Here is a 24,247-nt window from a genome sequence, read left to right on the forward strand (position 1 = left end):
CCCACTGGAGTTCGGCTATCGTTTGCCAGAATTTCAAGATGGCGGCAGATTTGAGTCCAACAGAAAAAGAAACTCTGGAAGCGTTATTACAGGTACGTTTTAAGCACGATTTTATGTTTTTAACTTTTAAATCATAGAAAATGAAAAGTGACCTGACCAGCAACTTCGAATGTAGTAAACAGTTGTTAGCTGTACTTGTGTGTCACTGGGCCACAAAAAGGAGACAACAACTGCTTGGCAACGTGCATCAAACAGCGACCTTCCTTGCTCTTGTAGATTTTGTATAAGAAAAACACTTTATATACAAATTTAAATACATCTTAAGTAAAATAATACAAAAGTTTTTGGTTCTTGTTATATATAAACTGCTTTTAAAAAGCGCTGCAAGTTCGTCACTACTTGCTATGTCAGATCAGCTAGAAAGCTCACTGCAGAATCAGGTTATTGGTCATTACTAATAACAGAATGTTGTTTGTTATTCTTGCCATATGCCACAGAGTCTTCAAAGAGATATCAATTGTCTAGCAGATGACAACAGAGGCACAAGAAAGAGAGCTCTGGAAAAGATTACAAAAGAATTGTTTTCCAAGAAAACCAAGTTCTCAGCTTCAGTGCTGCAAGTTGCTTTTGAAGAAATCTTAAAACCTATTTTGAAACTGTTCTCAGATCCAACAGAAAAATGCAGAGAACTTGCTGTGCAGATGGTTTCTGAGTAAGTTTCTAAACTGTACTTAGTCAGAGCAGGGCTCGACACTAACTTTTTACAAAACTTTCCACTTTGGAAAGTAGACTTCAAATTTTGCTTTCCATCTCAAAATTTTACTATCCAAAATGGACGACGGTTTTATAGTTGCTAACCACATTAAATTAAAAAATCTTACTGTGTGTCTTATGGCTTTGTTTTAGTCATTAAAATTTGGACGTCTCATCCTTGTTCCACTAGCCCACAAAACTGCAGTCCAGGTTGAGGGTCAAACTCAGTAACACTAGGCCATTCAATACGAATTCTCATGAGACAGTCTAATACTTCAACTGACAAGCATGATCTCCAGTCTGACTTTATTTTCCATAACTGAAAAACCTTGCTCACAACAACATGCTGTTAACAGCGGTAGAATCAGAAGTGCTTTTGCCTGCTTGTCCTTCGTCAACTTTTTTTTTTCTCCATCCTCACCACTACGTCAAGAAAAACCGAACCAAAATAGACTCATTACCCTGGGTAGATTTCTTTGCATCACATACGTGTCAGAATAGGAATCCAAAAAGGCGCACCATACCATGTGTGTTTATAGAACCCAGACCTCCTGGGGACTCTCGATCCAACATGACGGAAAATGCAAGAATCGAGAATAGCATGTCAAGTAGCGTAAATTTGTCTTTTTAATATGAGTAGTCATCTGGTCATTGTTATATGGGTATTTGTATCGTTTTCTAAATTTTTTACACACCTTTTTTTTCACTTAAGCACTATAAGTATAAAATTTGCTTTCCAGTAAAGCCTGAAATTTACTTTCCAGATCGGGTAAGTATTTTGGTTCATTTTCGCTTTTTTACTTTCCAAGAAGAAAATTAACTTTCCAGTGGAAATCGGGAGAGTGTTAGTGTCGAGCCCTGCAGAGATGTAGCTAAGAAAACACTAAGCCAGCTCATTGACAAGCCCAGCTGGCTTTTCTGGCCTTTGCAGCTCTAAAAGTCTTTCAGTTGTTTTCATGTGAAATTTTAGCAGGATTTAAGTTCTATTTCAGCCAGTGAAATTAGCGTGAGGCCGGCCCTTAGCAACATCCCTGCTTAGTCCCTTTGAATTTGGTCTAAGCACATTACTTAAGTTCATGTGACACATAATGTATTAAACAGTCTATTTACCAAATAAAAAAAGAAATATTTAGGCTCATATTATTTGAAATGCAAGGGTAGCTCTCCAAAACCCAAGGACTACAAAGGTGTTTTGGATTCCGAATTTCAAACAGCCAAAAGAAGTCAAGTATTTTCCCAAGAGCATTAAATTTTTTAAGTCTGTTATTGGAAATTTGATTTTATTAGTTCTCTTTTTAACAAAAATCTACTCTTAAAGTAGAGGTTTGACTAAAATGGTGATTCAAAACTATAATAATTTATAGGTGTAACTTAAAAAAATAATTTTGTGTTTTTTAGATTTGCAAAGCAAGTGACAGACTTGTCACAATTTCTACCTTACATAATTCCAACTGTGGTCCAAAGACTAGGCCAGCCAGAAATTGTGGAAACTTGTGAGGAACTTAGGCTGTATATAGTTGAAATGCTGTGCTCTGTAGTTGAGATTTGCCAAGAAAAAGTTGGTGTATATATAGATGACATGATTAAAATACTTCAGAGAACTCTGGTTGATCCCTTTCATGACGTGAGAAAGGTGAGTGTAGTTCTGTTAATAGGTACATGAACTCTGGACAATATTTTGTTTGGATTTCTCTACAGTATGCAAATGCTCTTTAATACCGGCAAAGAACGTCTAATGAAAAAGGTTTTTCTGCATGTAGTCAGTAGAGTACATTCATTTTGTTCTCATAATTCCAGTCTATCTATTCAGATGTACCTCTGAATTTAATACTAAGAAAAGGGTGGGTGGGTGGGCAAGATCTGTGATGGATTATTGTACTAAAGGGGAGGGGGTAGAAATACTCCTAGTTGCTTGATGGTACAGAAACCAGGATAAGCTCCGACTGACAATATACAGTGAAGGGCAGTTTGACCTGATGCAGACTTGACTTATGCTTAAATATATTACAGTTGATTTCAGTTTACTTTGGCCAGCCGCTTTGCGAAGTTCGTTGGGAAATTGGAAACTTTGTTACAAAGTTGCCAATTACGTTGCGAGTTTGCGAATCAAATTGCAAACTTCGATACAAAGTTCCCGACTTTGGCCCGAGTTTATTAAAACCTTCTGTAATTATGTTATCAAAAAGGGCTTTGCTATGCTAAAATGTTGGAAACAAATGTCATAAATTAAAATATAAAAGGTTCAAAAACTTTAATGTTCAGCGAGCTGTGAACATGTTGTCTTGAACTACCATACTTGGAAAGTTCAGTCGGGCCGAAGATGGGAACTTTGTATCGAATTTCGCAATTTGATTCGCAAACTCATAACGTAATTGGCAACTTCATAACAAAGTTTCCAATTTCCCAACAAACTTCACAAAGTGGGCGGCCAAAGTAAACTGAAATCAACTGTAAGTGCGATCATCTGGGTGAGGGTAGTTCTGAAAAGAACTGTTGTTGGTGACTGACATTCTGACAACCTGAGCGGAAGTCATGAATCTAAAGTCAGAGACAAATGAAAAGTTAATATCGTAAAAAATGTTGTGGTTATTCATCGTGGTAGAGTACAATAATAATAAAATATTTTTCGTTTGTCTCACGACATAGTCACGTGTGATAGAGATCGCGACGTTTTGACTGCACACTGCTAGTCTTCATCAGGCGATAAGGTCGACTGGCTGTGCATGAACTTATAAAGCACGCTGCTGCGCTGTGATTGGTTGGTTTTCAACAGCTGTGATTGGTGCATTTCGATCCTCACTGTTTCTGTGTCCTGTTGTTCCCTCGGTGGTCCGCTGTCGTGCAGACCCACACTGGTATAAATGCAGGATCAAAGAGGCAATTCACATAAGACTTCACCCTAATAATATCAACAGGGATAATGGAATTGAAATTCCTGAAGCATATGGATGCCCACGATTAAAAAACACGACAATAGGAGAACTGTACGACAGCGGACCGCTGAGGGAACAAGTGAGGATCGAAGTGCACCAATCACAGCTGTTGAAAACCAACCAATCACAGTGCGGCAGAGTGCTTTATAAGTTCACGCACTGCCAGTCGACCTTATCGCCTGATGAAGACTAGCAGTGTGCAGTCAAAACGTCGCGATCTCCATCACACGTGACTACGTCGTGAGACAAACGAAAAATACATGTACTTTATTATTAAATGAAAAGTTGTTAGTTGATGATGTTACAAGTGTGGTCCGTTGAAGCTGATTGGTCAGTTTAGCCATGATGTTATTGGTAGTAAGACCCATGTGAAGTTAGGAATAAGTGTTTCTTTGTTTGTTTATAGGAGAGCTGTCGGTGCACAAACAGTTTGGCTGGAGCAGTTCCTGACCAGTTTTACTTTCAAGCTAATTCTTTAGTCAATCCTCTTCTGAAGTCTCTTTCCCATCAACACTCAAAAGTCAGGGTATCATGTATACAGGTAAGGGCAGTAAATAAGCTGTAAGTATTAATTGTTTCATATAAATATTATTTTTAGAACAATTCAGTGCAGCTGGGGGTTACCCTGAGATGGACTAGCATCCTATTCAGGGTAGAATAGAAATACATGTACTTCTAGTCACTTCTCTTATCATGTTCTGGAAACTAAAAATATACATGGCAGCCCTGATGGTAGACTGCAAAACAGTCGTTTTTTCTCTTAAGTCTCTTCGAAAAAGGGCTCATTTAAGGCGCGAAGCGCCGATCGTTTTGCGAGCTCTCTTTTCCAGACCTCTCACTCTCGTTCGAAGACCGAGCGCGTTCGCAAAAGATACGACTGTTTTGCAGTCTACCCTGATGGGTAGCATTGGCTTGAAAATAAATGCAGACTTAATACCTTCTTTAAATAAAATGTATTAATAGTGTGCCAAGTACTACAATCATGTAACACTTGGGACTACACTGTCCTCTATTGATTTGTATATATTTTATGTTTGTCTTGTTTTTAGACCTTAGGAATTGTCATTAATTCTGGTGATGGCAAAAATGTGGATGATGTTGTCTCACACCTTGCTCAGAGAACATTTGACAGTACTCCTACAGTGAGAGCTGCTGTGACGGGCATTGTCGGTGATTGGCTGTTAAATCTTCGTGATAGGTAAATCAAATGTATCAGTCATTTCTACTTGAGTTGTAGAGACAGAGGTGGGGGCAGGGCTTATTTACAAATTAAAGAAGTTAAAGTTCTAAAGCAGAGGGCTTACAGGGTAGTGGAGGGGGGGAGTGTTTTTATTATTTTTAACTTTTACAAAAATTACTTAAAATATGAATACTAGCTGTTAGTGTGAATTTTACTTTCATGTTTAGATATTCATATTTCCATAAACTGCTGCCGTTGTTGATGACTGGCTTATCAGATGAGTTGCCTGATATTCAGCGCCTGGCAAAAGAACTTATGAGCAAGGTACACACAATGATTTAAAAGTCAATCCCTGTAATGTTTGTTTGGTGTTAAGGTCATTGCCCCGAAATAAAACTGAACATAGATTTTTAACCAAACTTCGCCTACTGGTTTATTACTTCAAGGGAACTTAAATTTTGAAATAAAAAAGGGGGGTCACCAGATTCATTTAGGAGCAGGATGACCATGTATATTCCATATAATTCCTTTATAATTCCTCTGCGAGTACTGGCAAAGTACACTTTTTTTAGCGATAATTTATTTTTCAAACACATGAATTGATCTGTTTTCATTTTACAGAAAGAATTTGATCGCTACACCCAAAATATGAGAAAAAATTGATAGGTCACCAGGCTCGTTTAGGAGAAAGTGACAATTTACTTCTCTCGCGGACTAAGCCGCATAGAAAAAAGCCGCCATTTTGTTGATGTGCTCGCGCGCGCGCGCTAATTACGCGTAAAATTCTGCGCAGTAAGGATGCGCAATGCAAAACAGGGCAATGACCGTAAGCGCTGATGTCGAGGTCACTTTGATCTCTTGTTAGTTTTGTTTAATCATATGCTAGCCAACAGACTAAATGTTTTATCCAAACTGTAAAGTAAAGGATTTTAATTTAAGCCTATGGACCTATCCACAAGGTTTTAAGGCCATTTACACAGGCTATTTTTTGTTGCGCCAAAGTTGCATCAAGTTTGGAACAGATTCAAAACTCCTGCAATATTGCGGCGACACGTACAACATACAGTTGTACTTGCAAACTTGCTGGGATTTAAGGGCGATTTTATCACTGCGATATCGCAGGAGACTTTGTGCAAGTTTGGTGTGACAAAAATTGCATTGAGTTGCGTGACAAAAATTGTCTGTGTAAATGGGCCTTTAAAAATAACTTTGCCTTGTGTTACAGGTTGGAGCTAAGTACGCATTAGAAAATGAAGATGAATTAAAGGACAAAATGAATTTTGAGGAACAATCTAGTTACAGACTTCCATCAGGTACTTTTAGTTTTAATGCTTCTGTTAGAAAGATTTGTCAGCAAGGTCAACCAGACAGTCAAATGTTTTATTTGCATTTTAACCTTGTGTGTTTGATATCAGAAATGGATCGACCCAGTCTTGGATGCAGAGTCTTAGTTCAAAGGAATCTTTCAAAAATTTTACCTGCTGCTTTACGTGATATGGCAGATTGGACCACTGACACAAGAATTAAGGTAAAGTGTTGAGTAGCTTTTTCCCCTTGAAATGATGCAGACATTGCTTAAAAAGAATTTTAAAACAGAACAGGACATTTTTCAGTTTTGCAAAAATGTTTCAGCAGAAACATCACCCATCTTCAGTGTGATTTAAAGAAGGTTACAATAAAGTATAAAAAGTAAAGAAAATTACAATAATAATAATAAGCACAGTAACAGCATACAATTATTATAGCTATTACTCATTATTGTTACTGAATCACTCGGTGTAATATTCTAAAAGAATTCAATGTATAATACTTGATTTAAAAGATGGTGATCAGTTAACAAAAATTATTAGTAATATTATTTTATAAAATATACAATCCTTAATTTAAATTAAAATCCTAGGGACAAAAGTTCCTTGTGCTCTATAGGTGATTGCATATGTGTAAACTAACAGTAACTGTTTTTTTTTTTTCATCATTAGGCTTCATCATTAGTTTATTTTTTACTGTTTTATGCTGAGGATAACACTACACAACATATGGAATTATTGTTACAAGGGCTGTATAAGGCCAGTCAAGATGAAAATGAACAAGTTGTGAGACAGGTAATAAAGTTTACAGGATGAATCAGCAAATCCTGTCATACAATGTAGAGAAACGGTTAGCATTGAATAAAGAAGAACAACCCAGAAGATAGATCTCTCCCACAGTTGCTGAATGTGCTTAGCAAATTATTGTACACATAGATGTTTAAACCCTCAGCTCCCCTGAAACAGGGTGCCGCAGCTGTGAAGTGCTCACCTCCCACCAAGTTCAATTCCAGTTAGGATGCATATGTGGGTTGAGTTTGTTACTGATTCTATCCTTGCTGTAAGGTTTTTTTTTAGGGTTGTCAAGAAGAACCTCAAGGACGAACAAACATGACTAAATTCATATTTGATCTGGAATTAAAGGTCACTGGTTTAACTGTCAGTTGCATCAACAAAGCCTTTAAACAAACCCTAACCCTTTTAGTCAAATATCCCACAGCGAAGTGATGGTGTGTGTAGCCTTTGAATGACTGTTCTTTCCTCTAAAATCTGCGATACACTACACAAAAAATTGTATGATTGCATTGGCACCTGTTTCTTCTTGAAGCTAACTATTTTTAGTATCAAATGGTAGTCATCTAATTTCAATTATAGTTTTCCTGTTGAAGTGCATTACCCTCCGTTCTTTGTTTCTAAGGTTGTATCAAGTGCTGAGCTGGCTGGTTGTTTTGTTGACCCCGCACTATTCTGCAAGCTAGCTCTTTCTCAACTCAAGTTATCAGCAGGCAGCTCAGTCACTGGCTGCAGCAGCTGTTTGATGATACTAGCGGCATTATTAAGGGGGTGCAATCCACAGCTCCTTAAACCTCATCTCAAGGTATGTTTGATAGTGGCTAGATTCATAAATGATTAAGACGAAATCCACTAGGAAGTCGAGTAATATTTATTAAAGTTGGACAAAAATCAAGTACCAGAATAATTTAAATCCTATTGCGTTATTTCCTACCCTTAATAAAAGGTAAAGATGTAAGTAATTATCCGTGATAACACCAACAACAATTTCTTATCAGAGTCTGAGAAAATGAATTTCAAAGTTCACAAGGTATAGGCAAAATCTCACGTGTAGCCATTTTGTAAATTCGTCTTTAAGCGATTCAGTGGAATTCAGCGGAACTTCGAAATTTGTTTTCAATGTTTGGTGTTGTTAGAAAAGATTTCTTTTGATAAGATATTTGAAGCATTAACAAAAAAGTTTGCAATAAGGTGGAAATAATTCTGGTACAACAATTTCTTATCAGAGTCTGAGAAAATGATATTCAAAGTTCACAAGCTATGAGCAAAAGCTCACATCTTTTAAGCGATTCATGGGAATTCAGTGGAACTTCGAAATTTGTTTTCGATGTTTGGTGTTGTTAGAAAAGATTTCTTTCGATAAGATATTTGAAGCAGTAACACAAAAGCTTGCAATCAGGTGTAAATAGTTTTGGTACATAATTTTGTCCAATAACTACTCGAAGTCCTGGCGGATTTCCTCTTAAGTTGTAAACACCTCTAATTCCTGGTGTAGACTAAATTGCTCTAAAATTATCTCTCTGCACATACTGCAAACCATTAATGCTTCTCTCTGTTTGCATTGCAGTCCTATAATGCTACTCTCTGTACGCATTGCAGACTAATGCTTCTCTTAGTTTGCATTGCAGACCTATAATGCTTCTCTCCATATGCATTGCAGACCTATAATGCCTCTCTCCGTATGCATTGCAGACCTATAATGCCTCTCTCCGTATGCATTGCAGACCTATAATTCCTCTCTCCGTATGCATTGCAGACCTATAATGCTTCTCTCTGTATGCATTGCAGACCTATAATTCCTCTCTCCGTATGCATTGCAGACCTATAATGCTTCTCTCTGTATGCATTGTAGACCTATAATGCCTCTCTCCGTATGCATTGTAGACCTATAATTCCTCTCTCCGTATGCATTGCAGACCTATAATGCTTCTCTCTGTACACATTGCAGACCTATAATTCCTCTCTCCGTATGCATTGCAGACCTATAGTGCTTCTCTCTGTACACATTGCAGACCTATAATGCCTCTCTCCGTATGCATTGCAGACCTATAATTCCTCTCTCCGTATGCATTGCAGACCTATAATTCCTCTCTCTGTATGCATTGCAGACCTATAATTCCTCTCTCCGTATGCATTGCAGACCTATAATTCCTCTCTCTGTATGCATTGCAGACCTATAATGCCTCTCTCCGTATGCATTGCAGACCTATAATAAAGCGTCTTTGGAGCAGGCTCCTTGGGATACCGTCTTCATTTTTGATGATTTAGATGACATGATGGAATCTTGGGAATCACTTTTCAATCAAGTACTTGATTCTCATTGTCCCTGGAGCGAAAAGCGTGTTTCACGTGACACCCAACCTCCTTGGATGAATTCTCGCGTACTTAAACAAATGCACATTAGGGATTCGTGTTTAAAAAGTGCAAGGTTAAATAACACGGCTGAAGCTTGGGAAAGATTTCGGAAAGAAAGAAACAAGGTCGTTAGTATGCTACGAGACGCTAAACGTTTGTATTATAATGAGGCATTCGATAATGCGAAAAGCAATTCAAGAGTCATTTGGAAGACAATTAAATCTTTGACTGGAAATACGAAGAATAAGCAGACGATTAGGAAATTAAAGGACGATGATAGAATTCTTGAAGACAATGTGGGCATTGCGCGGAAATTCAACAACCATTTTTCAACTATTGCTGATCGTTTGAGATCGACAATGCCTGACGTTGCTCATAATATCGACAAGCTGTTGAACTTTGTACAGTCTAGAAAGGATCCTAACGTGTCATTCGAAATCCCTCCAATTTCAACGACTCAGGTGGTATCCTCTCTTATGAAGATTAGTCCAAGAAAGACGTCGGGTATCGACAACATCAGTGCCCGATTTTTAAAAACAGCTGCTACAGTGATCGCCCCTTCAGTAGCACGACTGATCAATTACTCATTTCAGGTTGGTGTGTTTCCAAATCGCTGGAAAACCGCTAAAGTAACGCCACTACACAAGGGAGGGGACCTACAATCCGCGCCATAAAGACTTGGGACACGCATTTCAGCAAGTATAACGTGACATTTCGTCACGATTTCTCAGAAATGGAGAACCCCCTCCCCCCGAAACCAATGTTGCAAAACAGACAGCAACGGTAGGCATTGGTTTTTCAAGGTACACAACATTGTAATGGGACGGGGGGGTAATTATTGATTTTTTTCCTCTTCCGAAGTGCCAAAAACGACGAGTGTCCCAAGAAAAGTGGCGTGGATTGTAGATGATGTATCCAATTTTCGTCCAATCTCGGTTCTACCTGTGTTATCTAAGGTAATAGAACGGCACATCCATGATGCTCTGTATAACTACCTGACAGAAAATAATTTGATCTATCCTTGCCAATCTGGTTTTCGGAAACTCCACAGTACCGAGACTGCCCTGATACGGATTATTGACGAACTGTTGTTTAACCTAGATGTTAATAAAGTTTGTGGTTTAGTTCTTGTTGACTATTGTAAAGCATTTGACATGGTTGATCACGCCATTCTTCTCGACAAGCTGAATGCTTATGGTGTCGATGGGTCGTCGCTGGCGTGGTTCAAGTCCTATCTATCCGATCGGCGTCAACTGGTGTCACTGGCAGGGACAATGTCTGACTTAACAACCGTGAGGCATGGAGTCCCCCAAGGCAGCATATTGGGTCCTTTGTTGTTTATTGTCTTCATAAACGACTTGCCCTTGCATGTTAGTTCATCCAATCTTGATTTGTATGCGGACGATACGACAATTACTTCGTACGCAGATTTTCGAAAGATGTCAAACCTGCAGGACTCACTAAATATGGCTGTGTCGGAGGTGGTAAGCTGGGCGTCAGCAAACAGGTTACCGCTTAATGAAAAGAAAACTAAAGTTTTGGTTGTCACAGGAAAGCGTCTTTCGAGCAAGATCGATTATGCACCAGAAGTCTCTATCGGGAGCACGAAGCTAACCAATGTCTGTAGTGCTAAATTATTAGGGCTAGAAATTGATCAGGACTTATCTTTTTCGCGGCATGTAGATGGTGTATGCAAAAAACTTTCTCAACGTATTGGTATCCTAAAGAAGATCAGGAGTGTGCTTCCACACAAGCAGAGAATATTGTGCTATAATAGTATGATAAAGCCTGTATTTGATTACGTCAATGTCATTTGGACAACATGTAGCAAGGACAATCTTAGCAGGGTACTAAAGCTACAAAAGAGAGCTGCGCGAGTTATTCTAAACGCCGACAGAACGGCCCCTTCTGTTCCACTGTTTAACCGTCTCAAATGGCTTCCGTTTTATGATGATGCAAAAGTGACAAGATGTGCAATTGCATATAAAAGGGTTCAAGGTTTCTTGCCTTCATATCTTCAAGAGAGTCTAAAGTTAAATAGTAGTATGCATGGTAGACACACAAGATATTCAAACTTCAACTTACTTTGCCCTTCTTTTAAGAGACAAACTGAAGGTGGAAGAACTTTTGCAGTACAAACTTGCCAAGCATGGAACAGCCTGCCACTTGAGCTGAGAAAAAAATCTTCACTTAACAGTTTTAGAAATAGTTTTTGCAGTTCAATTTTTAAGGAAACAACATTTTATTGACCATTTTTTAATGTAAGATCTTATTTCGAATACAGATTTTTTTTTAAATTAGTTTTTAATAATTAGTTTTTAATTGTAATTCGTTTCTTATATATTATTGTATATCGTAGGTTTTTTAATGTGTATCTTAGATTTTTTAATACTTGTAAATAGGAGGGCCACGAGTTTGTTAGCTTTTTAGCTATTAAGTGCTACCCTCTATAAATAAAGACGTTACTTACTTACTAATTCCTCTCTCCGTATGCATTGCAGACCTATAATGCCTCTCTCCGTATGCATTGCAGACCTATAATACTTCTCTCTGTAAGCATTGCAGCATGCAGACCAATAATGCCTCTCTCCATATGCATTGCAGACCTATAATTCCTCTCTTTGTAAACATTGCAGACCTATAATGCTTTTTCTGTATGCATTGCAGACCCGTAATTCTTTTCTCTGTACACATTGCAGACCTATGATGCTTCTCTCTGAACACATTGCAGACCTATAATGCTTTCTCCAACGCATTGCAGTCTATAATGCTTCTCTCTGTACGCATTGCAGACCTATAATGCTTCTCTCTGTTCACATTGCAGACCTATAATGCTTCTGCTGGTATGCATTGCAGGAATTATGTACCACTGTTACTTTAATGTAATGAGAAAACAACATGGATTAGTGTAACTCCTTTGAACTCTCATCTCTGCCATAGGCTGTCTGTGACACAATCGCCCTATCAGATGTCTGCTGCACAGAGCATTTACCATGTCAGCGACATCTCTTGGCAACTGTTTCAGCAATCATAGACAAGGCTGGTGAAGACAGCAGGGTACACAGCTTGACCTTGTTCTATGTCGTGGTACATGTGATGGCACTGCAACAACAGGGAAGCCTTGAACAAGAGGTACATACTGCAAATTGAAGATGCAAGTAAAACATTCTGATTTAGGAGTGACAAAAACAAAAAGTTGCTTATAATTGCCGGTAGTTGCTATTTTTTACTTAGAGCGATTTTTACTTGAGTGTCGAAAGTTAATTGCGTTTGCTTTGGTTTTGCATTACTACGCTTAGTGATTGGCTTAAAAATCTTGCGCCACTTTCTCAGCCAATCAGGAGTAAAACCAAAACCAATCGTGACTCGCTCGCGCACGTTTTCCCGCGCTTTGTGCCAGCTTCATGTATTCGCTTTCGAGTTTTGATTGGTCTACTGGATTGTCTGTGTCCTTTCTGATTGGCCAGAGTAATTACTTTGGTTTTGGTTTTACGACACTCAATTAAAAACTGCTCTTGACTATCGTTTTTTTTGAGTGATGAAATTTCTTTCTTGATTTTATGACAGGTGAATGCTGTGTTAACCAAACTTGCCACAACTCAAAGCTTGGATAGTATAAATAAGCTGTATGAGAATCATATTCAGGAATTCCTGCAGAAACTTAAAGTAAGTGGTAATGGAATACCTTTTCTTCAAAAGTCAAAGAAAAAAGTATTAATATTACTTAGTAATTTCTTATTGTTAAATGTACACTTAAACTAAATGACTTTATATTAACTGTTACTAGAGGTTACGAGGTGACAGCTATGTTGTGGTTTAATTTTATCTCTGGTTCAAAATTTTTCAAACCAGTTTGATTTTTATTTCCCTTTGTTTCAGATTATGATAATGAATATGAGACAATAGAAAATAAAAATCAAACTGGTTTGGAAAATTTTAAACCTAAACCACAACAGCTACAACCCCTACAGTGTATATACATTGTACATAAGTTTTATGGCTATGAAGCTAGATAATGATTGTGACAAGTGGACACACCAACCTCATTCCCAGGACTCAGAATGAGGTTGTGGACACACTATGTTCCCTATAGGATGGGGTCCAGGATTAGAAGATGGTGATAGATAAACCCAGGGGGAGGGGTTGAGGGGGTTCTCCTTGTCTGTATTTGTCTTGCCCACAAGAGCTAGCGCCACCCCCCGCCCCCCCCCCCCAAAAAAAAAAAAAAAAAAAAAAAGAAAGAAAGAAAGAAAGAAAGAAAGAAAGAAAGAAAGAAAGAAAGAAAGAAAGAAAGAAACAACAAAAAACAAAAACCTAGGGACTCATGAGTCACTAATGCCTTTTGCTCTTATTCTTGCTACCTTCTGGATTCATCCTTGTTGATGTTCTCTTGGCCTTGAGGTGACTGATGTTGCTTTAAATCATCCCCTTGAATCAACCTTTTCAATTAAGTTTTGTTCATCATTGTGCTACAAGTCTTATGAGTTTAAAATGTTGTAACTAAAACTTAAGCATGGCTATACTATGCATTAATGTTGTTTGTTTTAGGTGAACTACACGTCTTGGACTCACCACTCTCCAGAGTGTCGACTGTTTGACGTGTTGTTGACAGAAAGTGGACCAGTCATTGGTCAGCACCTTGGGGATGCCATGGACATCTTTACAGAGAGTCTAGACAGTCAGAAAAAAGATCCCGAACTTAGACTAAAGTAAGAGATGAATAAAACACCATTGTACCTACATATCAGGAAGTAATGTGGCACTATTAGTAGCACTCCTAAAGAGTTACTAGTTTTAAATTTATTTGATAATTTGTCAATTTATCCTTTTGTTGTGCAACAGTGGCACACTACAGACAATAGAACATGCGACTGATGTTTTGTAATTATAGAAATATTTGTCTCACTTGTTCAGGGCTTAAATCCCAGCTTGCCTTAGGGATAAGCAACTCTCAAGATTTGCTTGCCCAAAGCAGTTGCTTCTTTGCCTCAGTTTACTTGTTTTATGATTTATTCACTTGTCCATCAGGCAAGTGAAAATGCAAAGCTACTTGCCTGGCAGGAAGATAATGTCCCAGACGACTGGACAACTTTCTTTTTTAGCCCTTTGTTGATGCATGCATGCAGTGTGCTATTGATGTTTGTGTTCTTTTACTTTTAGGATGTTTTCTTTACTATCTCGTCTCCTCATGAGTGCTCCCCAGTCAGTGGACTCTGAGAAAGCCTTCAGTTCATATTCAGTGCATGTAGTACAGAAACTCATCATCCCTAACTGTGTTTGGCAAGCAGGAAGGTAGGTACTCAGGGGATATTCTTGACATCTAAATAATATTTTGTTTTGCATTAGCATCAACATATGTGGGAGAAGCATTGCCAAAAACATAAGTGTCATCATCACCATCATCCTCATCAACATCATCGTCAGCAACAAATTTATGAGCATTGCTATCATCATCTTCATTGCAGCAGTAGGGGCAACATCAACCTCATACCCAGGGACTTTGTTCCCTTTGACCAGTGGTCAGGGAACAAGCGACCCTGAAAAGTTCTGATTGGAAGTCCAAAAAATCGGACTTGAATTGCACATGCCTAGCTTTCAAAAACATGACTCAGCGAACTTCTTGGTGTTTTACTTCTGGCCATTTTTATTGTTTTTAAAACCAATCAAAATGGATCCTACAACAGAACTTTCAAAAGTCGCTCGTTTTGTCAAGCTTTTGCAGTTAGAAACGTTAACAAAGACTTGAGGTGCACGATTGGGGAAACATAATTACCATTAGGCTGTGAGCATCACTGTCATCCTCCTTTATGTTTTCAGAACTGCTGCAGCTGTCCGCTCTGCAGCAATCTCCTGTCTTTGGGCATTACTGCAGTCAAACTTGCTGTCTTCTCAAGATGCTGCATTGGTCATGAAAGATCTTCTAACTCAGGTATACAGTTAACAAATATTAATTAAAATACCTTTTCATGTGCAGCTATCTTTCTGTATAGCTGAGACACATTTTATATGACTGATTATATGTTTTCCAAGATAAACTCTGCCAATAACTGTCTTATTTTACAGCCCCTGTAGTAATGTAAATTACTTTGTTCACAGTCCAGGTCTGCCATGGTTATTTATCAGTCAACAACTATCAGATACACCCACGGTGTAGTCGGTGTGCACTACTGTTGCCACTTGAGAACTTTTCACATCTTTTTGACAAATTTTTATGGCTTTCTTTTGAACTCACTGGTCAAACAATGTTAAAGAATTGTTCTATGTTCACTCTTGACAATTACCAACTTCAATTTCCTTTACTTCTTGCACTTTTAAGGTTGTCAACAAAGTTGTCAAAAATTAATCAAAATCTCTGTCACCCGTAATGCACAGCACTTTGACAGTGGTTAATCATAATGTTTGTTTCTGTATCTCTTCATAATCATTTAATATAATACACGTGGCTTTATTTAAGTTTTAAGTAAGTTAAGTAATAAAAACTTGGCTTATCAAGTGTTTGCTTCTGTTGCAGCTAACATCATGCCTTGAAGACCACAGTCAAACCACAAGACTTGTATCATGTAAAGCTCTTCAGAGGTTACTGCTGTCATGTAAAGGCAGTTTTACTGGTAACTGAACTCTTTTCTTCTTGCATTATTCATTTAAAATTGGGAAAATGAAACCTTAACAACAAATAAAATTGATTACATCAACTCTTTTTAGTTACAGCAAAGTCATTTTTTAAATATTGTTTTTATTTACTACTATTTTAGCGGATATGCTTCATCAAATTTACCCGGAGTTGCTGAAGAGAATGGATGACAGCAGTGATGAGATAAGGATTGTTGTAACCAAAACATTTCTTGCTTATTTTAAGTGAGTACTGTTATTTTGCTTGAAGTTTGTATAATATTGACAGAGGTTAGTGTACTTTGTGGTTGGGTGGCAGGAAAATTATAGTGTGCATAAGTCTTGAGTGCTCATTAACAAGTCAACTTGTCTTACATAAAGAAATGATAGGAATGTGTGCCATACAATAATAATTATTTTACGAACTGGGATATCGTTTTGATTTATCTTTGGCAACCAGAAACAATAATTCACAATTACCGGTAGTTTTAAAACATTTTGAGCTTGGAACTGCCAGTTTGTCTAGAGAGGTTATAATAAGTCCTGAAAAGGACAATAAAAAAATATTTTCGGTGAGTGATGTTTTGTCAGCCTGAAAATAACGTGACCCTGCTCAAGTTGGTCACCATGGGTTCTTTGCAGGACCTCACCAGTTGTACAAAGGTCATAACACTATCCACCAGATAAATCACCATCCAGTGGATGAGTGTTTACAAAACATGCCATGCTATCCACTGGATAGTGATTTATCCTGTGAATAACATTATCCATCCTATGAACAGCCACTGACACTGTCAAGCTAAGGCATCATGGACCTTATGACATTGTTTGTAGAAGTCCTGAACACTGTTTTTGTTCCTTATCATGAAGTGTACAGTTAGCTGTTGCAGTTTTTGGCACTGTTAGTACTAAACAATAATTTGTTTATTTCCCTCAGGGCCTTTCCATCAGATTACGACAGTGATTTGTACAAGTTACATCTGCAAGCCATGTTTAAGGGTCTTCTAGTTCATCTAGACGACCCATCAGCATCCATACAGGTATTTAATGACGCAGAATCCTTAGTATTGACAACAATGAACATACCGGTATATACTATTTGTTAATCGTTCCCTCAATTAAGGTAGGTGTTTCTAATTTTGTTTGGTACAACCTAATTTCCTTCACAGGAAGCTGTGCTAAATGTTCTTAAAGAAGCCACACGGGTGCAACCTCTGCTACTAAAAGAACAAGTTGAGGCTGTAAGGCACAAACATAGAGTGGCCAGGTAAAGTAGAATTCAGTTTTAAATGGTTAACGGTTGTTTTCATCCTCAATATCCACAATAATTATTGTACAAAGCTAAGTTACTTAAATATTGTTGTTCCAATATGAAGACCTTAACACTGCAACTAATATTGTAATTACCTTTATTGTAATTAAGAAATAGAAAACATGCTCCGTGTTTCTATGGAGTTATAGGAGTACAAGCTTGGGAGAACGAGAAATGCTGTGCGAACACGAGCCGATAGGCGAGTGTTTCCACAGCTTTTCTGAGTTCTCCAAAACTTTCACGAGTGCTTCTATTTAACAATTAGATTATGAGCTCGAGATTTTTATCGTGTGATACACATACACATAGAAATCGAGAGCGAATAATCTAATTGTTTTAGTATAAATCCACTAGACGTTCAAAACTTAACAACAAGACAGGCTCTCGTTTTTATTGAATGATGATGTAAATAAGTCACACAACACGCGGATAATTGACAACTGCACCACATTGCATTAGCTTCTGTGTGCGCGTTTGCATTTCATTCACGATTTATTGAAACCGTTATTATATGCCCGAAACTGAAGGAAAAGCCAAGTTTTTTATTGTAAAATGACGATTGAAAGATGTACTGACGTACAAGGGCCCTTGGAAGTCAATTTTTTTTTTAAAATTCGAAAAACGTAAAAGATTAACATGTTGTTCAAAAACTTTTAATGATTATTTGGAGGTTTAGTAATTATTGTATTCCTTTCTGTTTCAAATCCTCAGGTACTGTGAGGAACTTCTAGCACATTGTCAAACTATCGCTACAAAGTAAGGTCCATTTAATCAGTTGTCATCCACACTTGTGAAGTACTCAAGGAAGAACAAAAAAAAAAAAACAGTTATACACATCAGGAATCGATACATTCATCCCTGAAATATAATGCTGCCTGATCGACAGTGAAAAGGTGCATGGTAACAGTGTATAAGAACAGGAACTCTGGAATTTGTAACAACAGCATTTTAGGCAAGGGACATGGAGAGGAATGCCTTTTGAGGGATTGTCAACAACAGACCAAGACAACTAATATATGAAAATTTATTCTTCATTGCCTTTAAAATACAAAAGAAAAAAGAGCACCATCATAGAGAAAATACTGTACTAGTCCCATTTTCACATACCAGTACATCTGTTTGTTACTACAAAATGGAATGGGAGACTCAGACAGTTTTCGCAAGGCCATGGTTACGATATTTTGAAGTAACTTATTCATGACCAGAAATTATTGTTATCTCAGGGCATTTAGTTTCAGTCACTGGTCTGCCAACTCCTGTAAGCAGACACCTCACAAGCAGATACTTGGTTGTGGTCCAGGGCAACTGACAAATGCTGTATTTTTAACCTGGCATAAGTGAAGAACACTTCTCTATCGAAAACTGAATATTATTGCCTATCAGTATGTAAAAAAAAAGACTTTGAGAAGTGAACATTTTTAGGAACCAGCAGTGATTGTATACTGCATCCATTTTATGTGATAGCAGGAATTTGTTTTAAAATAAATTATTTCCTCAAACATGCTGTAAGACTCTTGCATTTTCAACTGTGCAGGACAGACTGTGGTTTTGAGCCTTCTTTAGAATATTGCTGACCTCCCTGGTCAAAAGTGTTTAGTAATCATAGTCATGTACTCTCCACACTGTTGTTGGACAAGGTTAACCACTTTGATCTGCTATAGGATTTGCATGAATAGTCACGTTCTTTATCCGCACTTCAGTGTGTGGTCTATATGTTTTCTCATTCACTGGTAGTTTTTCCAAATCGTCCAATGTTTCTAAACCATCGATCACCCTAAAAATGATAAGCAAATTGGTAACAAATTACATAAAGATGTCAACATTGTAACAAAATGGAATGTCATATGTCTATTGGCTTGTTAAGCAGACTCTCCCCCCTTTTTACTCGTGAATGCATAATAAACGAGTATAGTGGGGAAGTTGAGCCATCTGTCCTGCGTCCTTCCTTCCATTGTTGTTAACATTATGCAAATTAGGTATGCTCACGGGGGCGCTTTCTAAATTTCGTTTCCCTCGGCTGTGGATAAAAATACAGCTTTACAAAGGTATCATTTCAAAGAAATAAGTGTAGAAAATACTTCACCCCTGTAAATGAGAAACAATCGTTTCCCAAACGATGAAATATTGCCTTTTCTTATATAATAATCGCGAACATTCGGAAACGATGACCAGTGACTTCATGTAGGTGTTATTAAAAGACTGGGAAGGTTATATCACGGCACGATTTATTAAAGGATAATCAGTAAAAGAGTAACGAAACTCTATACAAGACAGATATGTATATAGTATCCGTGAAAAAAAAAGAAGAAGAAAAAAAAGAATTTTAGCCACAGGGTATGAGAGTCGATCCCGGGTCACACGCTTTAGAACGCAGAGCAGTACCACTGAGCCATCGGTTTACTAAGCAAAAAAAGTCATTCTTATACCTAAGCGACCTGTTGTATGTTCACCTCCCCCTCTTTAAATAAAGTTGATTAATATTATTTATCACTATAATGAATATTTTCCAGCGATACTATACTGTTCAAAGGAACGATTCAAATATATCTAACGCATTCACGAGTAGGTCATAGACCTCTTTGATTTGAGAAGGAAAAATTGTGTGACAACACTATAGCCAAGAGAATGTTTGCATTTTGCTATTACAATGAGCAAACGTTTTTAAAATATGTACGATATTTTCTTGATTAAACGCCGGCCTCGTATAAATGCCGGGTCAAAATTTCTAATTTTTTAAATAAACGCCTGGGGCGTTAGTTCCAGGCCCCGGCATTTATTTGAGGTTGACCTAACAAGTAAATATATTTTCTTGAATGGCACTGCATACGCCTGGCCCCAATTAATATAAACACCGGCTTCCCGCCGGGTTCACCAAGCCAAGTTTGAAATAAACGCAGGGGGCGTTTAATTGAGAAAATACGGTATTTGACAAAAACCAGTTGTATGTTTTAAGTACAACTGGTGTTAAATAAAGTTTAAAATTCAAAATGATTAGTTTACAGTTACTAGAGAGTAAAGATATTAAGTAAACATACTTTCCAAAAACTGTGTATTTCATGTCAAGATGAGGTTGTTTTCCATAACAGATGAAAAACTGTGCCCCATTGGTATCTTGCCCACTGTTTGCCATTGATACTGTTCCTCTTGCATTATGCTGCATGTGACACAGAAGTAAATAATTACTACAAGTAAGCACACAGGTTCCTTTTTTTACACAAGAATATATAAATCTTATAATTGGACATTCTAGTGTAAAGTATTGCTTGTTTTTTTTTTTTTTTTACGAATTTTGCGGTTTTTGGTTAGCTCATAGGGCGGCCAGTCAAAATCAACACGACAAGTAAAAATGTACAGTGATACTGACACTAGGCTCGATTTCCAGCCGCTTTTTTCGAGAAAATGAGCCCACGGTCATCCCCCCAAAAGCACGGCTGGATGCGTGAGGTTTTCTTTGTTTGTCTTAGCCAATCAGAATTCTGCCTGCAGATTTTTGTCAGGCCAAACAGGGTGCATGACTGCACTAACGTGGGCACCTGAAGGTAAAAGGAGGCGAGGCCGGCCAAGAGAAACGTGGAGAAGAACCGTGGAGACAGAAAGAAACCGGCTAGGTTTGCGTTCGTGGGGGGCTGCTGTTGCATCGGCCGCGGACCGGGATGGGTGGCGCAGTTTTCTGGCCGGCCTCAAGAGTCCTCATGGGCTCGATGAGGATGAGTGAATGAGTGAGTGAAACAGGGTGCATAAATTATCTTGTCAGACAAAGATTTTCAAAATGGCCAATGATGTGGAGGTGATGAATGTGTCTAAAACATGAGATTGATTACCGGTATTCAATGTTTTTCTCACTCAAAATCCAGACTTTGAACCCTACAGTAGAACCCCGGTAACTCGAACTCGGATAACTCAAACAACCCCGCTAACTCGAACTAACTTCTATTTCCCTTGGACCCAACTTTCAGTCATTTTTTACTCGGTTAACTCGAAAACCCCGCTAACTCGAACTGTTTTTCGTTTTCCTTCAGAGTTCGAGTTACCGGGGTTCAACTGTATTAGACATGTTCTTGTTACAAATCAGAAGGAAAAGATTGTCACAGATAACCTGTTGAACTGGTTTTCTCCAGTTAATTAAATGTTACATGGGATATTTTGTAATCCTTTTGAGTATTCTTTCAGACTTCTCAATACCATCAATATATATATAAATATAAATATATCTAGAAAGAAATAACTCACTGACACTAACCCGAAGTGATGGACTTAGTTCGTCTGCAAATTTCTTGCCCCAAATGCTTTTTCCTCCTTTGCCAGTCCCTGTCAAATAAAAACAGTCATTAGTAATGATACTAGTCAGGGTAACAATAAAACAATATGTAATGTAGAATTCAGATTGAAAACATTTTCAATTTTTATTCTTGCATACAGTTCTACATTTTGTATATTTAACTCATTTTAATGTAATCATGCACAGACCTGTAGGATCTCCAGTTTGCACCATAAAACCCTTGATGTTTCTGTTGAGAACCATGCAAAAAATACAATGCTCAAAACTGAATAAAACTATAAAGCATCATGGACAAGAGCACAATACCTTTCAATATTTGATTCATAATCAAATTGTGTATAGTTCTATATCCAAACCTCCCCTTTGGAAGGGAGTTTTTATAAGAACCCCCACCCCTCTGGAAATTCCAATACATTTCTTTAATTTTGTTGGTCTTTAAGAACCCCCCACCCCCAGGAATTTCCAATTCCTTCTGTGGGGGAGGGGGAGGGTATGGATGTTTTCTGGAGCTACACATTATAATAATTTTTTAATATCCAGTGATTATAATAAATCCACAAGGCAAAGTTTATAAGTAAAGTTTGGCTCAACATTTGCTATGGATGAATTTTAACTACTAGCTGCTCTTCAAACACTAAGGTCTGGTCTGCAGTAATATTTTACATTGCACTTTGGTAGCTAATCAGTGCTGTCATATTTACTACAATTGCTTTAACTTAAAGCTGCTAACGTTATTACTATTACTCATATCAATCAGCACTTAGTCAGGTTTTGGTTGCACAGCTCTTTGTATGTACCTGCATTCTAGAACCTTAAAAGACCTGTCTCACACCCCTCTCAGAAACTCTTTTTCAATTCTTGGTGAGTACAAAAAACCATAGATAAACTGCAAGCATGCTAAATAGAAAGCTACGTAGAATACATGAACAGGGACAATCTGTGAAATACTAGCTGGGCCTGCTCATGTTGTTAGGACATGGTACTCTGTGAACTCACCTGTGAAAAACACAGTTATCATAGTAATTGCTTGCACAGAGAGCAAGAAAATTCTGCAAAAAAAAATCAATCACTTTTAATTATCAATCAATCAAACAAATAAAATCAATCAAACATGTCAAAAGGGTGTTATACACGCCGCGCCAGAAGAGCGCTCGAAGCTGCATCCACGGAATAACTTTTTGCTGTTTTATCCGATAGAGCTCAAACTTTGCACAATGATAGAACTTTTTATCCCAAACAATCGTATGATTTTTGTTTTTTGAATTTAACGGTTTTTGGCGGGAAAATGATGTCACAGTGCCTAAGTCAAATTTTTATTTCCTGTTATGGCACAAAAAGTACATGATTCTGAAAGAACTCATTGGGAGTGATTTTTTTTGGGGGGTGGGGAGATAAAGTGAAATGCGAAAAAATTATTGAAAAAGCTCAATCTGCCTTGAAGATATAAGGTTTGGAAATTTGAATTTTCCCGCCATTTTGTTACTACAGAGTCGAAGCTCCTCGTAAGCGGACACCGTCGGGGTGCGACAAAAGTGTCCGTAACTGGAGCTGGCCGCTTACGAGAATGTGAAAATACAGAGTTTGTACGGGAGTTTAATAAAACGGGGTTTTGACTAGGTGGCCGTAAGTAGAGCTGTCCGCTTACGAGAGTGTCTGTTAAGGGAGCTTTGACTTTAGAACATTTACAAAATTCAGATCTTTATATCTTCAAGACGGATTGAGCTTTTTCAATAATTTTTTCGCATTGCAGTGCAGCTTCGAGCGCTCTGCTGGCCCGGCGTGATAAGTAATGCATCTGTCAATAGTAAGCCGGAGTGGGGGTGGGGGAGGCTGGGCATAGTAGGCTGGGGATTTGATATCAATTACACCTGTTTCTTCCCGTTATGGGTACTTTTGACCATTTTTATAGTGGACAGATTGTCATTGACATAGAATGGCTCTTTGTATATCCAAAATTGCTTTAGAGTAGGGCATTTTCATTGAACTGGCCTACCCTCTTCCGTCGGCTTATTCCCTTAACATTGATAGGTGCGTAAAGCCTTTACACCCGTTTTCAGTGTTACGTGTATAGTGACTTTCTATTGACATTCATCTTTCAAGTGCTAACAGACGAACAAGACGGATCGAAATCCGCCAATCACAGCCCACTTGCATGACCTTCTGAACTGGTGGGCTCATTTGCATCCATGAAACCAACACTGTTAGGCATCGGTTTTGATTGGCTCATTTCAAACAGCACGTCGAAAGACGATGTAGAAAGATAGCTACATGCGTGCAAAACTGAAAGCGGGTGTATTTTCCTGAATTTCACGAAGAAAACCATGCAAGGAATATCTTACTAAATATTCAACTACAACGCCACACGAAATCAAAACGAGCATTATTGTTATAGTGGAAAAAGTAAACAATCCTTACCTCACATGCCTTAGGAGTATCTTCACAGAAAAGTTCTATTTTTAAGTCTCCCAGATCGGTGTGTAACGAGACAGACTGCAAATATGAATTTTAACATTACAGTTGTCAAAGTTTTCGGCTGTAAATGCCTTCGATTGAAATAGTTTCAAAGATATTTGAAATTTAAATGATTTAGTACTCACCATCCTTATTTGTCAAAAATCGATGAAGCAACAACTAGCAGGTAGCTTAAATAAGACTAAAAAGTTACTGTGTATAAAAAGAGTTGAGTTTGATTCAGTCCGCCATCTTTTTCTCGGGAGCCTCGTTTCA

General features: G+C 37.9%; 2 protein-coding genes across 2 annotated transcripts; one reads left to right on the forward strand and one right to left on the reverse strand.

Annotated features, from left to right (window-relative positions):
• On the forward strand, window positions 1-18,740 carry LOC144629741 (dynein axonemal assembly factor 5-like). Its single transcript, XM_078487961.1, has 20 exons — window positions 1-92; window positions 498-712; window positions 2,152-2,386; window positions 4,093-4,227; window positions 4,736-4,884; window positions 5,094-5,190; window positions 6,092-6,179; window positions 6,282-6,394; window positions 6,846-6,968; window positions 7,591-7,770; window positions 12,261-12,452; window positions 12,888-12,986; window positions 13,869-14,029; window positions 14,481-14,612; window positions 15,138-15,249; window positions 15,832-15,928; window positions 16,073-16,175; window positions 16,867-16,969; window positions 17,099-17,196; window positions 17,953-18,740. Exons 1-20 carry the CDS (start codon window positions 39-41, stop codon window positions 17,999-18,001), a joined length of 2,535 nt encoding a protein of 844 aa, XP_078344087.1. The 5' UTR covers window positions 1-38; the 3' UTR covers window positions 18,002-18,740.
• On the reverse strand, window positions 18,700-24,236 carry LOC144629773 (peptidyl-prolyl cis-trans isomerase-like 3). Its single transcript, XM_078487985.1, has 7 exons — window positions 24,118-24,236; window positions 23,936-24,010; window positions 22,517-22,569; window positions 21,709-21,749; window positions 21,482-21,549; window positions 20,277-20,395; window positions 18,700-19,015 (listed from the first exon to the last, which is right to left on the reverse strand). Exons 1-7 carry the CDS (start codon window positions 24,118-24,120, stop codon window positions 18,880-18,882), a joined length of 495 nt encoding a protein of 164 aa, XP_078344111.1. The 5' UTR covers window positions 24,121-24,236; the 3' UTR covers window positions 18,700-18,879.
• Window positions 24,237-24,247: the final 11 nt, after the last annotated feature.

The sequence above is a fragment of the Oculina patagonica genome, chromosome 1, assembly GCF_052425735.1.
Source record: "Oculina patagonica isolate OP01 chromosome 1, crgOcupat, whole genome shotgun sequence".
NCBI classification, from domain to species: domain Eukaryota; kingdom Metazoa; phylum Cnidaria; class Anthozoa; order Scleractinia; family Oculinidae; genus Oculina; species Oculina patagonica.

Bases quoted from the DNA above. Each gene is read 5' to 3' on its own strand.
- LOC144629773 (XM_078487985.1), bottom strand. The intron at 22,570-23,935 runs GTAAGGATTGTT...TTTTTTTTGCAG, and splicing joins ATACTCCTAAGGCATGTGAG to AATTTTCTTGCTCTCTGTGC. The intron at 20,396-21,481 runs GTTAGTGTCAGT...TGTCACATGCAG, and splicing joins AACTAAGTCCATCACTTCGG to CATAATGCAAGAGGAACAGT.
- LOC144629741 (XM_078487961.1), top strand. From the start codon at position 39: ATGGCGGCAGATTTGAGTCCAACAGAAAAAGAAACTCTGGAAGCGTTA. The intron at 4,228-4,735 runs GTAAGGGCAGTA...TCTTGTTTTTAG, and splicing joins TCAGGGTATCATGTATACAG to ACCTTAGGAATTGTCATTAA. The intron at 14,613-15,137 runs GTAGGTACTCAG...TTATGTTTTCAG, and splicing joins TGTGTTTGGCAAGCAGGAAG to AACTGCTGCAGCTGTCCGCT.